A 14,914-nucleotide genomic window follows, 5' to 3' on the forward strand; every position below is an offset into this window, starting at 1 on the left:
TTTTTGTTCTGGTGACTTTTAAGATCTCCCCTAGGTCTTGGCTTTCAGCAGTTTTACTATGACACTCTGTGGTAGTCTACCTCTGGGATGGACACCAATAATCCCTGCCATCTGGTATTCATGCTTTTGTGTGATCTCTTCTCTTTGAGTGTGGGGTGGGTTTATTGATTTACTTCTGATGAATAGAATATGGCAGAAGTGGTTGTTTCTTTTTGACACCTTCAGAGTTGTTCTTACACACAGCTCTTTATATAAATTTTCTAATTGATCTCAGTGGAAGGGTTACTCTGATACAGCTATTCCCACAGGGTGGGCTTAATTATATATAGAACGAAAGAGAATTGTTTATTTTCCTGGCATGCTATTGTAGAAGAGCAGCTCTCCTAGCAATACCTCCAGATGAGTGGCTTGCTTCTCAGTAGTCCTGGAAGGCATAGTGACTGATGCTCAGAGCACAACTTATTTCTTCAGACATGTCCTGTGTGCCACCTGAGGGTGCAGTGTCACCTGGGGGGCAAATGTACATTTGTCAGAGTCCTTTTTAGAGCTGTTTTGCCAGTCATAATTTTTTTTTGTAACTATGTGACTCCATTACATAACATAAAAGTTATGGCAAAAACTTTTTCCGTGAACATTTACTTAAATTCTCTTGAAAGACTATGTAAATGAATTGAGAAAACAGTTGTTGGTAAATTTATTGGGTGTGATCAAACTGTAACATTCTGAAGAAAGATCTTCTAAACATCGAGGTTTTTTAATGAAATGGTTTCTCAGGTGTCCAAACTCTTGCTCCATCTTAAAGAGACTAAAATTAAAAATAATGCCATATTACTTGAGTGCAGTTCATGCAGGAAAGAAGGTGGGGACCTCCCATGCATCAAGATACTTGTGAATGAATACATACATGCTTTGGATCAAAATGCTTTCCAAGTTTGTATTTGTCCTTTGTTATGATTTCTGCTCAGTCTGACGTTTTGAGATAGCTCAACCAATTCCTGTTCTGACTGCATCTTATAAGAGGACTTCACCTGTACTTCTAAAAACTGAGAGGTGTTTCATCCTGCCTTTTTACAAAGACTTTGACAACTTTTTCAATTGACTGATTTACATAACCTTCATTTTAAGTTATGTTTTAGGTATTAGCACTAATTAAAATCCATAAATTAGGTTAATCCGTCTATTTACTAAGAACACAAAAGGACCTTTTAGATTGAAATACTCAGCCAGAACTTAAACAGAGAACAGTTAATTACTTGGTGACTCTTGCTCGTTTACTAGCAACTTACATAAATTATACAGATTGTTTATCTGTATATAAAAATCACCAGATAGTTGTGTTTTCTTCTGTTTATTTTATATTTATAAACCAAGATGGGAGTCAAGCTTTTTTATTAAACATTTATGCTGTGTCTGCTATGAACAGGTCTGTCAAAGCAAGTAAGATCCATTCCTGTTTTTCAAGATTATATATAGTTTAGAAAGCCATTTTATTAAACAGTTATAGCAGAGTTGAAAGGTGTGTTTGTGCTTTCTCCTATGAATGCAAATCTGCACATTTAAAAACAACTCTTTTGTATAATGATATAATTAGGTTATAGTTTTTAAATATGTGATCTCTTTAACCCTTGCTCTTATATTTACATAGACCTCAAGGGCCAAGAGGAGTTTGGAACAGTTATTGACATTAGTTAAACCTTTACCAAATTTGGAGAAAACAATTGATATTCAATACTTTTAAATGATTCTCATAGTGTTGTACTTTTCTGGTCCTGTAATTTCACTCTTAGAGTGCCTTCATATGTGGTCTTCTATGATATCAGAGCTTCTGTTTCACCAGTCAACTTCATATAGATAAACTCTCTGTTCTTGGAATGTGATTTGTTCATTCTGGCTTACCGTAGCAGAAGTCCAAATATTTTTCTCCTGTGCAAACATACCATAGGCATTAGGTCTTGGTGTGTGGGATCCTCAGCCTGTCACAGAAATCATTATGCCATCTGCTTCAACCTGAGCGGTGTATCTTGTGCTGGCAGACTTTATTGAAGTTGCCATGGTTGAGGATTAAAAAAAATCAAGTTTGGCATAAGGATCTTGCTTTAAAAAAAATATTAATTGATAATGCCTGCTGTATATTGTAAAATGACCATTTGAAAGATTCCTAAAAGCCTCTTCTAAACACATTGATCTTTTTTTTGGTTTTTAATCCATGATTGTAGATAGCCAATATAATGTTTGGATTATTGGTAACTTTGTTCACTTACTGAATCTTCTGTTCAATTTTAATGATAGGTAACAAACTCTTAGGCATGCATTGGTGATGTGTTGTAAAATATTTTGATTGCTCTGTCAATGTAAACTCTTTACCGAATGTCCTGTTTCTGGAAATGATACCTCAAATGACTGTTTGCTATATGTATAATTTTTTTTAATGTTTATTTATTTTTAAGAGACAGAGAGACAGCGTGTGAGTGGGGAAGGGGCAGAGAGAGAGGGAAACACAGAATCCGAAGCAGGCTCCAGGCTCTGAGCTGTCAGCACAGAGCCCGATGCAGGGTCCGAACCCATGAACTGTGAGATCATGACCTGAGCCGAAGTCGGACGCTTAACCAACTGAGCCACCCAGGCGCTCCTATTTGTGATATGTATAATAGAAACATAGGAACAGTGTGATGAAAAAAAATCTAGGTCATAGTCAACTTACTAGACGTGTGACTTTGTGAAACTATGTCATCTGTAAAATGGAAATAATGATAGTTGGGTTGTTGGGGAGATGAGATCAGAGTAGGTCCCTAAAAAAATGAACATTCTGCAAATGTGTATTGAATGCCAACTCTGTAAGGCACTCTTCTAGAGAATGAGGATATAATAGAGAATAAAATACTCAAATTCCTCCACTGGCGAATTCTACATTCTAGTCTGTCCCCACCAGCTGGGATGGAAGGTCTATGACAACAGGGTGCATCCAGGTGGTAAGAAGTGCCATGGAGAAAAACAGGGCAGGGTAGGCTCATGGAGCCTAATGATGGGGTGCTTTCTTGGATAGCATTGTCAGGGAGAGCTTCTCTGGGGTGAAGTTGAGCACATCTCAATGAAATAAAGAAATAAGCATGTCGATACTTGCGGAAGGATGTATGTGGCTGATAGAAGGAGCAGGTTGGCAGTCTGAGGAACCATGAAGGGGTCAGTATAGCTGGAGCCTGGCAGGTGAGAGACACAGTGCAAGAGATGAGGTTCAGAGACATATCCATAAAGCATCATTGATGTACTCTTTCTGGTAAATAATTGTGGGTAAAAATTTACATTAGAGACACCCTACAGAAATAGGAAATTATTTAGCCTTAACTGGTGCTCTTTATAATAGGTGTATACAAGTAATTATAGAATGCTTTTCCAAAATGGAATTATCTTTTTTTGTCACTGTTGTTACTTATGTGATTGTACCTGGAGTTAGCCAAACTGTGAGGTTTGAGGGCATAGTCCTCTAGACTTCCACCTCTGTTCAAGACTTGACACCAACAGCAAAGAGTTAAGATCTAACTATGGAGTTAGAAGGAAGAATCCACAAAAGACCATCCTCATTTCTGAGATGAGCTGAAAGTCCTGGATCTTCCTCAGACCATCTTCAAGGTTAATAATTCAGTAGAAGGGCCTACAGAACTTTCTGGAAACTGTTATACGCAAGCTTATGGTCCATTATAAAGACAGGGTATGGGTAAAAAAACATTAGCCAAAGGAAGACATAGTACAGGCTGAGAGGATTTCAAAATCCGAAGCTTCCATAAACGTTTCTTTTCCCAAATTGGTAGGTGACCAGAATGCATGGAGTATTGCCAACCCAGGAACTTTGCCTGATTTTGGTGTTCAGACATTTAATTACGGTATCATTTCATAGGCATAATTGATCGCCTATGTGTTGAACTTTGTGTCAGTGTGGAGTGCTATCTTGTAGCTTTGGAGCCCCCCATGAAGAGCAAGAAGACCCTCCTATCATTCTGGAAAAGTCCATGGGTTTAGCGGTTACTTCCTAGGAGCTGAGGATGAAAGTCAGACCTTCCCTGTCTTTGGGAAAGGCCAAATTCATTACTACATACATTGTTCTAAATAGAATTCAAGAATGTAGAAGGTAAATGGTGCTCTGGAATCCCCTCTCAGGGACAACTGTTATATTGGTTGGTGTATAATCTTCCAGATGTTTAATACAAATGTAAATATATTTTTGAATGTACATTGTATTGTACTATGCACATTGTTTGGTAACTAGCCTTTTTCACAAGTTTGTATATGAACGTATGATTGTGTGTGTGTGTGTGTGTGTGTGTGTGTGTGTGTTTTAATGATACTTTCAACACTGGAGGTAGTTTTTAAAAATTGTCCCATCTAAGAAACAATACTGCATTGAGCTTCCTTTTACACACATCTTTGTGTATTATTCTCATTTTGTGCTTGAAATTAATTTCTTGAAATAGAGTTGCTGATTGAAAGGGTACAATACTGAAATTATATATGTAACTTCATTATTACCCTCTTGGGATGTTTCCTATGAAATAGTTTATGGAATGTCAAAATTGTTAATAATCTCCTTATTGCTCCTAGGTAAACATTGCAACTTCAGCAATTTCAAATGTTGAATATGCCCACATTCCACATCTCAGCCCAGCTGTAATTCCTACTCTGCAAAATGATTTATTTTTATCATCCTCAAATAATGGGAATCTGGAAGCATTTACAGGATCTGGTACTCCACACATCAATGGAAAACCTGCTTGTGATGACTTTGATCAACTAATCAAAAATATGGCCCAGGTAAGAACATTTCTTCCTGTTAGTTATGATAGAACAGTGCAGTCAGGTCCTGGATAATTGCAAGAATATGCTTGTTTATATTAACATTATATAGATATAAACATATATTATTAAACATATTTATGAAGACATAACATTTGAAAAAATTGAAATGGAAAAAAAGTGGATTTTGCATCAGTTTGGATGGTTCAGAGATTTTTCTATTTCATTTTTCTTTATTTTTTTATTCTTCAGGGTCAAAATAAAATGTCTCATTGTAGGTGATGAGTGATAAAAGTTATCTGAGAAAATTCTTTGAAATTTCTGTTATTTTTTTTTAATTTTTGTTTTAATGTTTATTTATTTTTGAGACAGAGAGAGACAGAGCATGAACAGGGGAGGGTCAGAGAGAGGGAGACACAGAATCTGAAACAGGCTCCAGGCTCTGAGCTGTCAGCACAGAGCCCGACGCGGGGCTCGAACTCACGGACCATGAGATCATGACCTGAGCCGAAGTCGGACGCTTAACCGACTGAACCACCCAGGCGCCCTTCTGTTATTTTTTTTAAACAAAGTAATACCATTAATAAAATAACTGAATAGAGTGATTGACTTTTAATTTGATTTCTTGCTTTGTTTCCTGGACAGGGTCGCCACGTAGAAGTTTTTGAGCTCCTCAAACCTCCATGTGGGGGCCTTGGTTTTAGTGTTGTGGGACTTAGGAGTGAAAACCGGGGAGAACTGGGAATATTCGTGCAGGAGATTCAAGAGGGCAGCGTGGCTCACAGGTGAGACTCTCATGGTATCTTCTCTGTGTTTGATACCACATTCAGAAGGTAGAATATAGAGAAACAAAAATGAATTAAAACAGAAACAATCTGTTATTAACCAGTTGTTAGAATTCTTTAACACTGCTATGGTAAGCAAGTTATTTTAAGGGAGAATATCTTTTAAATACAGTCATAATCACTTTTTAGGAAGAAAAGGAAAATTTAAGCAGAACATTATTCTCATTGTTATTAAAACAGCTCTTTTTGATTAGTTTAAAGGTTACTATATAGAAAAATATACAAATGACCCATGATTGCTTGAATTACATTTTTAGTAATATACTCAAAGCAACAACTAAATGTATACACCTTTGCTTTTATTTGTTAGTAAATAGGAATATCTAAGATAAAACGTATAAGTTGAGTGAGTAGCTGTAAAGATGACTTTTAAATGGGAAGGGTTGATTAAGGATGGACCGGCTGGAGCCAAAACTTATATTTTTGAAAGTAAAATTGTAGGGAAAAGCTTAAAAAGTGTGGACATTAGAAAACTGGATTAAAAATAACCTGAGAATATATGCCAAAGAAGCTTTCCTTTTCTTGCGAGCTGTCAGGTATCTTTTACCCCTTTTTTCCTTCTTGCTAGAGATGGAAGATTGAAGGAAACTGATCAGATCCTTGCCATCAATGGACAGGCACTTGATCAGACAATTACACATCAGCAGGCTATCAGCATCCTGCAGAAAGCCAAAGATAATGTCCAGCTAGTTATTGCCAGAGGCTCATTGCCTCAGCTCATCAGCCCCATAGTTTCCCGTTCTCCATCTGCGGCCAGCACAGTTTCCGCTCACTCTAACCCGGTGAGTCCGTAAGATTTTTAAAAGGGACAGAACATATTTTTCCATTCTTGTTGGTTGTCTATAGACCTACCTTTGTGTAGGTCCTATGTAGTTCTTGAGTTTTTCCCATTTTATGCTTTTATCTCTCCCTAGCTTGGAAAGTTTGTTGTTTAAGTGTATGTCTTCTAAATCAACTTTAACCTTTCTTTGTGTGATTCTTTCAGTTGACTGACTGCATTCCTCAAAAAAAAAATTATTTCTTCAACAAATCAGACTCTATCTGTAGGCAGATACAGTCTTGATTTTGCTTTGTAAATTACAGAATTATACTGTTAGTGGTAGCTGTCAGTGACTTCAAAGGAATCTTGTAATTTGAAATTCTCTGAGTCAAGATTTTACAGAAGATAATCTTAGCGGGTGATGATTTCTCCTTGATCTTTTTCTTTTTTTGGAAGTTCTAGAAAGGATCTTGCAAATCAGTGCCTATCTTCAACTGATTAAATGCGGTCACTATAAAGTTGTATTGATAATTTCAAGAATGATTATATCAGTAGCAGTAACAATGTGTTGAAAGGGAAGTATACTAAATAAAAGGGACATTGTTAAGGCTTATTATTATGTCTGAACTCCGTTATTTAATATTAATCACAAAATAATATTCACAGAAATCTCAACTGTAATAGAACTTTTAGTTTCCGCGGATTTTTTTTTTCAAATTCATACAGGAGTTTTTTTTCAGGTTCACTGGCAGCATGTAGAAACTATTGAATTGGTGAATGATGGGTCTGGACTAGGGTTTGGCATTGTCGGAGGAAAAGCAACTGGTGTGATAGTAAAAACCATTCTACCTGGAGGAGTAGCTGACCAGGTAAGCTATTCCAACAGGTCTCTTATGTCGTTTTATCAAATTGTATGCCTTTATTTATTTATTCATTCATTCATTCACTCATTCATTCTAAGATACAGACATAGAGTGGGGGAGGGGCAGAGAGAGATTGGGGGGAAAGAATCCCAAGCAGTTTCCACACTTCCAGCAGTGGAGCCCAGTGTGGACTCACAGTGTGAGATCATCACCTTAGCTGAAACCGAGAGCCAGGCACGTAAGTAATGGAGCCACCCAGGCACCCCTGTGCCTTCATCATTTATATTTTGTGTTAGATGAAACTTTGGCTTTACATAATGTCAAAGAAGCTGAATGAGAATCTTCTGTTTTGCTGGGCATTTTCTAAAGTGTTTTCGTAGATTTGGGAGAAATACTTTTGAAAAGGGACATTGATCTTAAGTTACAGTTTTAGGCAGTGATCTTAAGACTCTTGTAGAACCACAGATTAAAGTCCAGGTTATGGTTTTGATCCTTGTAGAGGTAGCTACCTTTTATTTTACAATCATGTATCCTATTTATAAACCTAGTTAGCTGCTGTATAGCCACAAGGTATTACGGAAAGAAGAATACTTTATTACTCAGAGAAAAAAAAACAAGATTCAACTTGGCCCTTTAGTGATGGGTCACTTGTGTCTTCTTTGTAAAAGCACAGCCTATTTTTATCTCTCGGAGTAGTTGGTTAAAGCATTGCCGTTTATGCTATGTGACATTGCTGGAATATATGAGAGAAAAAAATGGAAAGTTATTATGATTTATATATTTAAAAACATTTTTTTAATGTTTATTTTTGAGAGAGAGAGTCAGAGTATGAGTGGCGGAGGGGCAGAGAGAGAGGATGACATAGAATCTGAAGCAGGCTCCAGACTCCGAGCCATCAGCACAGAGCCTGATGCGGGGCTCAAACTCACGAACCGTGAGATCATGACCTGAGCTGAAGTCGGATGCTCAACTAACTGAGCCACCCAGGCACCCCTGATTTATATTTTAATTTGAGAATTTCTAGTGTCAGAAACTTTTGCTGTTGTTATAACATTTTGTTTATAAATTTGTTTTTCCATGTGTATTTGAACTTAAACTAGGAAGGCAATTCATCAGATATTTCTCATATTCATATATACAAGGCTTGTTTAATGGCAGCTTTATCAGTAGAAGTATTAGCAGTAACACAATAATGTGCATATTTTCTTCCTTTTAGCTCTTAGCCAGCATGTACAGTATTGAATGAAATTTCCCTAGGTGACTGGCTTGCAGTAAATTAAGCTTTATCTTCAGTGTAGAATTGCCCCGTCCAATAATATAGCCACATGTAGCTACTTGCTACTTGTAAAACTCAAATTTAAATTAATTAAAATTAAATAAAATGACAAATTCAGCTTTTCAGTTGGACTAGCCACATTTCAAGTACTCTGTAACCACGTGTCACTAGTTACTGCCATACTGGATGATGCTGTCATTGAAGAAAGTTCTAGTATGGAGATAATAAGTCTGCTTTTTTTACTCCCCTTATCCATCTAAATTTTCATCTCATAAGGATTTCATCTGCAAATGAGTTTTTTAGGGATATTTTTAATTGAAAACACAAGACAAAAAATTGTAGTATTAATTCAGTGCTTTCTTGTGTTCTGTACTATATTTTTTGAGTAATATGTATTTGCATAGTGACTTGGGCTTCATCTTTGCTTAGTGGCATTTTCTTCTTTTTCTGTTCCTCAAAAAATTTTCAAAAGGCTTCATATTTTCTTGCATCTGGTGGGTAGACATCGAAGTGATAAGCTCTTATCAACTATTGGTTTAGGGAATATTTGTGAATTTCAGTTACTTATATCACATTGAATAACATTAAGATGCTTCAAAAGGCAGTTAAAATAACAACCACATGTTTAATATTCCATGATTGGTAATTCACATGACTGCTATTGTTACATTATTCTCTTTCCCTCGTTTGGGATCTCTCTGATGAAATTAAAATATTAATATCCTGGGGGCCTGGTTGGCACAGTCAGTTAAGCCTCTGACTCTTGATCTCTGCTCAGGTCATGATCTCATGGTTTGTGAGTTGAAGCCCCTCATTGGGCTCTGCGCTGACGGCACTGAGCCTGCTTGGGATTCTGTTTCTCTTTCTCTCTGCCCCTCCCCAGCTTGTGTTCTCTCTCTTTCTCTCTCTCTCTCTCTCTCTCTCTCTCTCTCTCTCTCTCCCCCCCCCTCTCTCTCTCTTCCTCTCTCTCTCTCCCTCTCTCAATATAAATAAATAAACTTAAGAAAATTAAAAAAAAATCAATATCCTGATTAACCAATCTCTTTATTCAGCATGGGCGATTATGCAGTGGAGACCACATTCTAAAGATTGGTGACACTGATCTGGCAGGAATGAGCAGTGAGCAAGTAGCACAAGTGCTCAGGCAGTGTGGAAATAGGGTCAAACTGGTGATTGCAAGAGGTGCCATAGAAGAAGCAGCAGCACCTGCCTCTGTGGGCATCACCCTTTCCTCATCCCCATCTACGCCAGAAATGCGGGTAAGTAGGTGGAAACATTAGGAGGAAAGCCGCAGGCACTAGCATTTAGATGATGGTGATGTTTAGAAACTAGTCTTAATGATATTCACATGTTAGTGCTAAAGAATATAAATTCAAGTGTAACTGTGTTTCAGCACTAATATCTTATTAATTAGGAATAATGTGTAACAGATGAAAAATAGGTTTCTTTAAAAAATTCTAGATTACTGTTTTACATAGTAAATGTTTACATGAAATGTGATGTTACATGAAATGTTTACAGAAATGTTTCGTGTGCTTTCTCTAAGCAGCACATTTATGAGGATAATCTTTTGAAATAATGGACTAAATTTTAAATAATTACTTGATCTGATAACTAAAATGTTTAATTCTATCTATCTCTTAACTAGAAGGCTCTAGTTAGGTGAGCTGGGAGTTCCAGTCATTCTCCTTCAACAGCTTTCCTTTTAGTGACTTTGGATGGGGGGAAGAATAGGGGTGGGAGTATCAACAAAATAATTTTATCCCCAAATCTCTTAAATATTTGAGAAAATAATTACACTCAATTTCTAGATAAGCGTTATAGCAAATGCAAGTGCTACATTCCTTTCTGGTAGATCTAAAAACATCAATGATTTTTTTTCCTGTTAAAGTTTTTTCTAATTAGTTGCTACAGATTCTTTTTTTAATATCCTAACCTCCTCCACAAGCCCTTTAAAACTTTATTAGAACACTTGAAATTTCCATGATTCTGTTGTTTTTAGGATTGAGTTAGTTGCTATTTTTTGCAGAGAGAAAGAAGTAAAGAAAGAAAGCTTGTGTATGAAAGTATTTAAATCACATTCTTTTGTGGTAAACAAAACATTTTATTCAGCAATATATAAATGAATGCAATACCGAAAACCACTTGATGTAATTGAAAGCTTAGAAAAATATCTATTCTGTGCATATCATCATTTCTGAAGCTTGTGCCCCTTTTAAAACCATTCGATAGTCAAATTGCCACCCTCTAAAATAGCACTCGCATAAGTCTTATTAAAAATAGAAAACACATTTGTTTCAATTGAAGCAGATTTCATCCTGTCATTTTCTTGTAATTATCTAAACTTTAAACTTTTGCTAAGTTTGCACAGATAATTATGTGCAATGAAAAAAATAAATCAAACTTTACTATAAAATTATATCTCATTTAGATGGACTATCAGTGAGATACAGAGTTTGCTTAAAGAAAATCAAAACCATTACCAGCTCACTGCAACGTGTATGGGCATTCGAACCCATAACCTTTGTTCCGTTACGATCTTTGTAGTATTCTCTGGGGACTCTGCTGGAACCACACAAGTATGTAATGCCAGTAGCTTGTTGGTGACTTACCACTCTAGTCCACCAGTGCTTAATTCAGAAAACCATGCCCTTCAGTCCCATATATAATTAATAACAACTCTACATGTTAGAGAAACTTGCTTTCAGCTGTCATTTCAGGAACGAAGATCAATGCAGAAAGGCATACTTTTCTTACAAAGAGCTTTTTATGTTAAAGTCTGAATTTATAAAACAAATACAGTAACAATTTTAAATAGCTTTGTTGCATTTCCCTGGCTTTCAAAATAATCTTCAGTCTATTAATAAAATACCTGGAAGATAGATTAACTCATATTCATGGTACTAGAATCAACTATTAACTTACGATCATAGCAGCAACAACTTAGTGGACACTGTGGCTCCTATATTCTCCTAAGGATTTTACATGCTGAAAGGCATTTTAAGAGCCTTGGTTTTGCAGCCAGCTTATCTGCATTTGAATTCTGCCTCTACTAGACTGCTTGCTGCTTGTCTTTGGTAAGGTTTATGTTCCTCAGTTTCCCCAGAGAAGAATTTATCAATTGTACCTAACCTCATAGGCTTGTTCTAAGGAGTAAATTAACTAAAACAAGTCAAGTGTCTGTTACATAGAAACCACTCAGTAAATGTTAGCTGGGCTTGTTATTCTTATTCCTGATAGACAGTTGAGCCAAGCGATGCTTAGAAAAGTTCAGTGGCAAAACTGGATTTGAACTTGTTGATCTGAATTCAAAATATGAGTTCTTTCAATTGTGGAAATGAATATAAACCATCTCTAAAAATAGAATTTGTTAATAACAGACTATTTGATTTAAAAAAATTGTACACACAAATAATTATGTATTTCTCTGATAAGGGGGTGTTCACCCTTACTGCTGACATTCCTTTTGAGTAAAAATGTAATGGACAGCTCATGTTGTCAACATTGAAGGAGTAGTGCCTGCTATAATTCTCTAGCAGAGTTATTTGCCATCTAATTACATTGTATTATTCTTAGATAAAGGTTGTTGCTTTTTGAGTTTATCTTGTTTGTTTACATGTCTAATTGCTCTATTTGTGTACCAATTTTATTTTAGGTTGATGCTTCTACTCAGAAAAGTGAAGAAAGTGAGACATTTGATGTAGAACTCACTAAAAATGTCCAAGGACTAGGAATTACCATTGCTGGTTACATTGGAGATAAGAAATTAGGTAGTTTTAAACACTTTTTTTTTCTACCTGAGAATTGCCTCTCATATCTTTTCTTTGTCTTATGAAACATTGAATCAACATTATTATGTATTTTCAGATTGTTGGATAAACTGATTGAAAACTTCAGTGTAGGAAACTCAGATACTGTATTTGACAGACAAAATCATTGTCATATTTTCTAGCCTAAGTCTCTGTTGGTTTTGCTTGTGTGGCTTGTTGATTTATAATTATTCATAATTAGGACTTCATATTTGGAGAATGAAAGATGTATAGTTTTTGAGTGTGCTTTGTAAATAGTAAAAAATAAAATCTAAAAACCCTATTTCTAATCTTAGAGCCTTCAGGAATCTTTGTAAAGAGCATTACAAAGAGCAGTGCTGTTGAACATGATGGAAGAATCCAAATTGGAGACCAAATTATAGCAGTAAGTAACACATTTAATAAGAGCTTTGTTAATTTTCATGGTTGAGAAGTGCATTCTCATAGTTTACTCAGTTTTGGGAACTACTGTTAGCTCCATACTAATTTAAGCTTTTTGGTAATTTGAGGCTATCATCAGTCACCAAAAGACAAGTACTGTGTGTTTCCACTTATATGAGGTACCTAAAATAGTCACACTCAGAAATATAATCGTCATTGCAAGATTTTGAATAGAGGGCCAATTGGGGAGCTGTTGTTTAATGGGTACAGAGTTTCAGTTTTGCAAAGTGAAAACATTCTGGAGATCTATTGTATGACACTGTGAATAAACTTAACACTACTGAACTGTGCATGTGAAAATGATTAAGATGCTAAATTGTTTTGTTTTGTGTTTTCTACCACAATTAAAAAAAAAAGAGGTGCCCTTATCTCTCTGCCTTTGCTTCTACATTACAACTTCTTCTTGGGCTTCAAACTAAGTATACCTGTTCACTTCTTGAAACCTATTCTGAAGATGCAGTTGTGCTTGCCACTTAGGTTGGTTGGCTGTATCCTATGCATGAGTTTTAACCACTGTATTTTCTTTTTAACACAAAATGAAAACTACTTTTTTTTTATTTTGGAGGAAAAGAGAGAGTGCATAGACATAGACCCCAAAAACCATATCCAATACTGAATTAAAACTTGAAAACATAGCTAATGTACTCTTTTTTCCTCCCTAAGATACGTATTTTAATCCATTAGAAAGCTGTTTTTAAAATGTTCAGTTACTTTTGAGAGAGAGAGCCTGTGAGAGTTGGAATTATACAATATGTGGTCCTTTGTGTTTCTTTTTTTTTAAATGTTTCTTTATTTTTGAGAGAGAGAAAGAGAGCGCAAGCAAGGGGGCCACAGAGAGAGAGGGAGACACAGAATCCGAAGCAGGCTGCAGGCTCTGAGCTGTCAGCACAGAGCCCGACACGGGGCTCAAACTCACAAACTGCGAGGTTGTGACCTGAGCCGAAGCCAGACGCTTAACCAACTGAGCCACTTAGGCACCCCAACATGTGATCCTTTGTGATTGGTTTATTCCGCCTAGCATGTTTTCATGGTTCATCCATGTTATAGCATGTATCAATTCTTCATTTGTTTTTATAGCTGAATAATATTTCATTGTAGGGATATACCACCTTTTATTTACCTATTTATCAGTTGATGGACATTTGGGTCATTTCTGCTTTTTGGCGGTTACGGATAATGCTGCCACGAACATTCATGTACAAGTTTTTGTATGGATGTATGTTTTCATTTATCTTGGGTATATAATTAGGAGTGGAGTTGCTGGATCCCATGATAACTGTTTAGTAAGCTTCTTTCACCTACAAAATAGGGATAAGGAAACTTCCCGTGTGTAATTTTTAGGAAGACCAGATGAGTAATTAATATACCTGTAATTTAATTAACATAATTAATATACACTAGACATAAAAGTACCATTTTATTAATTAGGCAGATACTTCCTGAAAACCTGAAATGATTGCACATTTTAAAGAGTCTCACAATAGCTTCCCTCCAAACTTGTTGTCATTTTCATTCTTATAAAAGTGGAAATTCATATACGGTTTTGCTCACATAAGGTCAGTAATAAAGGGCATTGTTGAGGAGAAAGTAGAAGCACCCTTCCTCTGTTTTCTTGCTTTCAATAAAATCACTTGTCTTCACTGTCATCAGTGTTCTGAGTTTTAATTTTTAGCAATCTGCTCTTCAAAGTTGCAAGCATCTCAGTCTCTAAAGAAACTTCCTGCAGTGCTTTTGCTCATGCATGAATTTTTGTGAATGTCGCCATCTTGTGGACTGTTGCGATGTTGGTGGTGGCATTCTTCACCCTGGTTGCGTTTTCACAACTGCAGTCTTTGCTTTTCAGTTTCTGTTTTGGCAACAGCTGTTTGAAGCTGTGCTATACTCTGTTTTTGTTTTGTAGTTGTTGAGGTGGTGAGAAAATTGAGAAATTGTTTCCTACTATTGTGAGGAAGTATTTTATAACATTAAACCAATTTTGCTATAAGATTCCTGTTTCACACATTGTGATCTGTTGACCCCTAGGGTTTCACTGTGACTATTACAGGGTAGGGAATAGAGCAGTTGACTCCATTTTATTCTGGTATATTGGTATTCCGTATAAGAATTATTTGATCAAGGGATTCTATTGTATTTTA

At 36.1% G+C, this 14,914-nt stretch overlaps 1 protein-coding gene across 11 annotated transcripts in view; it reads left to right on the forward strand.

The window, feature by feature from the left end:
* The window catches only part of MPDZ (multiple PDZ domain crumbs cell polarity complex component), a 161,861-nt gene that overhangs the window by 47,813 nt on the left and 99,134 nt on the right, over nucleotides 1-14,914 (forward strand). For all 11 annotated transcript variants that reach the window (XM_047830066.1, XM_047830068.1, XM_047830069.1 and 8 more), the window contains 7 exons: nucleotides 4,594-4,803; nucleotides 5,431-5,570; nucleotides 6,199-6,412; nucleotides 7,131-7,259; nucleotides 9,582-9,788; nucleotides 12,185-12,299; nucleotides 12,635-12,723. In XM_047830066.1, the coding sequence (XP_047686022.1) occupies nucleotides 4,594-4,803; nucleotides 5,431-5,570; nucleotides 6,199-6,412; nucleotides 7,131-7,259; nucleotides 9,582-9,788; nucleotides 12,185-12,299; nucleotides 12,635-12,723 (1,104 nt within the window). The remainder of the gene's footprint in view (nucleotides 1-4,593; nucleotides 4,804-5,430; nucleotides 5,571-6,198; nucleotides 6,413-7,130; nucleotides 7,260-9,581; nucleotides 9,789-12,184; nucleotides 12,300-12,634; nucleotides 12,724-14,914) is intronic.

The sequence above is a fragment of the Prionailurus viverrinus genome, chromosome D4 (genome assembly GCF_022837055.1).
Source record: "Prionailurus viverrinus isolate Anna chromosome D4, UM_Priviv_1.0, whole genome shotgun sequence".
Classification (NCBI taxonomy): domain Eukaryota; kingdom Metazoa; phylum Chordata; class Mammalia; order Carnivora; family Felidae; genus Prionailurus; species Prionailurus viverrinus.